Source organism: Alligator sinensis, unplaced genomic scaffold (genome assembly GCF_000455745.1).
Source record: "Alligator sinensis unplaced genomic scaffold, ASM45574v1 scaffold107_1, whole genome shotgun sequence".
NCBI lineage: Eukaryota > Metazoa > Chordata > Crocodylia > Alligatoridae > Alligator > Alligator sinensis.
In genome coordinates this window covers 369,079-371,559 of record NW_005843041.1, presented here as the reverse complement: position 1 = coordinate 371,559, position 2,481 = coordinate 369,079, and the positions used below count along the sequence as shown (strand labels likewise).

At 58.3% G+C, this 2,481-nt stretch overlaps 1 protein-coding gene across 1 annotated transcript in view; it reads left to right on the top strand.

Moving 5' to 3' along the window:
- The window catches only part of SAMD4B (sterile alpha motif domain containing 4B), a 9,418-nt gene that overhangs the window by 2,245 nt on the left and 4,692 nt on the right, over positions 1–2,481 (top strand). Inside the window, 2 exon segments of the mRNA XM_025193396.1 lie at positions 1–114; positions 2,289–2,481. The exon segment at positions 1–114 is cut by the window's left edge and continues 65 nt beyond it; the exon segment at positions 2,289–2,481 is cut by the window's right edge and continues 49 nt beyond it. Of these exon segments, the coding sequence (XP_025049181.1) occupies positions 1–114; positions 2,289–2,481 (307 nt within the window).

Genomic DNA, 2,481 nt, shown 5'->3' with positions numbered 1-2,481 from the left:
GCGGGCGCCCGGGCGGCGGGAAAAGGCCGCCCCGCGAGAACGGACACTTGCCCTTCCACTCTTCCAGCTCGGTGCCCTCGGCTATTAACAGCCTCGGGAGCAACGCCAATGCAGGTACGGGGGCTGGGGAGGGGAAGGGGAAGCGGGGGCCGTGCGGTCAGAGATCTAGCGATCGGATGCACCACGCTGGTTCTGTGCGCTGTCACCGTATCGTCAAGGATACGACATCTCGGTTTGGGACGACGTATTTGCAGGCATAGGACATGCCCCACGTTGGGCTTTGAAAGGCAGGGCATAGCAAGGAGGGACCTCCTCAGTCGTAGCTGACGGCATGACATAGAGCAAGTCCTCCCAGAAATATAGTGTGCAGGAAGTTCCTGCTGCCTCCCTTGGACGGCCTTTTCTACGCTTCCTGGACACTCTGTGATCCCAGGAGGACCTACTCTGTCCCAAGGCCCTGGATTCTTGTAAGGGCAGTAGTAAGACTTTATGGGGGCTGTGTGGGGGGAGGTCGCACTCTCACCGCGGGCTGAGATCTAGTGTCCGGATGCATCTTGTCCCCCAGATCTAGCACCCAGAAGCACCGCGCCAGTTTGGTGTGCTGCTACCGTATTTTCAAGCATACTGCACCCCACCTCTTGGTGTTGGAAAGCGGGAGGTAGAAAAGAAGATATTGCCAGAGTCATAGATGATAGTGTGACGTAGAGCAAGTCCTCCCAGGAACGTAGAGTGTCCAGGAAGGTCCTGCTGCCTCCCCCAGAAGGTCTCTATACCTTCTGGACACTCGTATGTTCTTAACAGGACCTACTCTGTCACGAGATCTGAGTTTTGCAAGGGTTGGTAGCAAGACTGTACCTGGTCCTTTATGTGCTTTCCTATAAATGAAGTGCATCCACATCAAGCCTATGCTGATGCTCCCAGCTGCTCACTGGCTGCTTCGGGCACTAGTTACAGCGCTCAGTCAGCAGCTGTGGCTATGAGGGGGTTGACACGGGGCTCCACCATCCTGGCAGCTGCCTGGTGGACTCGGTGTCTTTGTGCCCCTTTTCGAGCATGGATGCCCCTGGCCACTCTCTGGCTGCTTCCAGCGGAAGCCGTGGCACTCGGGCAATAGCTGTAGCTTGAGAGGGTTAACATGGGGTGCTCCCTCTGGGCAGTGACATGGTGCACGCGGTGTCGCCATGCTTCTGTTCCAGTGAAGCAAGCTGCTTAACGCCCCTTCCACCTCAAACACAATTCTGGGGGGCTGGTTTTGGGAAGAAGAGTTTCATACAAGGAAAATATATGGACCAGTGGCTTGAAGTTGCAGCAGAGCTGGGTTTAGATCAGACCTCACAAAAACTTGTTTGCTGTCAGAGCAGGAGGCAGAGATGGACCCCAGGGAAGTTGAGGGCTCCTTATCCCTGGAGGGGTTCAAGGAGAGGGTGGGCAGCCACTGGGCAGGGGTGATCTGTGTTCTACTTGGGATTTCCCAGGCTTCTGGGCTGTGCTGGTTGCCCCCCTCCCCCCCCACGCTTTCTGCTCCATGCATCGGGGGTTTTAAGTCTCCCCCAGAGGCGCCGGGTGCTGCTGCAGCCCAGGTTGAGGACGGGGACTGGGCTGCACCAGTGTTCCTGCTGGGACCAACCCCACAGGGTCCTGGGTAGAGGGTCTTGCCCCTGCGCTCAGGCTCAGCCCCACACTGCACTGGGGGCAAGAAGGGATTTTCACCCCTCCGCCCCGCCCCCTGGTCAAACTGGTGCAGACTGGATGGGGGTTCCTTTCCTCTGCAGTGGGGTCACAGCCTTGCCCTGGGGTCTCTGGAGCATCCATGAACCCCCTTTGACAGCAGCAGGATGTTGGTGGGCACAGCCCCCCTGCTTTCCCAGGGGCAGGGGTGGGGTGATGCCTGGGGCGGTGTCAAGGCTGACGGTCGTGCTGCTCAGAGGTTCGATGCTGGGTTTGTTGGGGCTGGTTCTGCCTCAGGCCGGGGCTTGGACTAATCGTGACCTTTGAGGATCCCTTCCAGCCCTGCGGCTCTAGGATTCTACAATGCCCAGTCAATAGCTGTTGTTGTGAGAGGGTTAACCTAGGGCTCTGCGCTCTGGACAGCGACATAACTCGCACAGCATCTTCATGCTTCTTTTTCAGCAAATAAAACCACTTAAAACACCCCCCTTTTGCAATTTTGGGGGGCTGATTTTTGGAACATGTTGTATGCAAGGAGATATGGTAAGGAGAAAGAGGGGGAGTGTATCTGTGCGTTGTATGCAAGGAAATACGGTAACACCGTCTCTGTCTCCTTGCAGCTCTGCCCTGCCAAATCCACCCCAGCCCGCTCAAGCGCTCCATGTCCCTCATCCCCACGAGCCCCCAGGGCCCCGGGGACTGGCTGGGGGGCGAGGAGCTGGGTGCCCGCTCGGCCTTCGGGCCCGGGGACCACGCGCCCCTCTCACCCCAAAGCAGCGTGGCCTCCTCGGGCAGCGAGCAGACGGAGGAGCC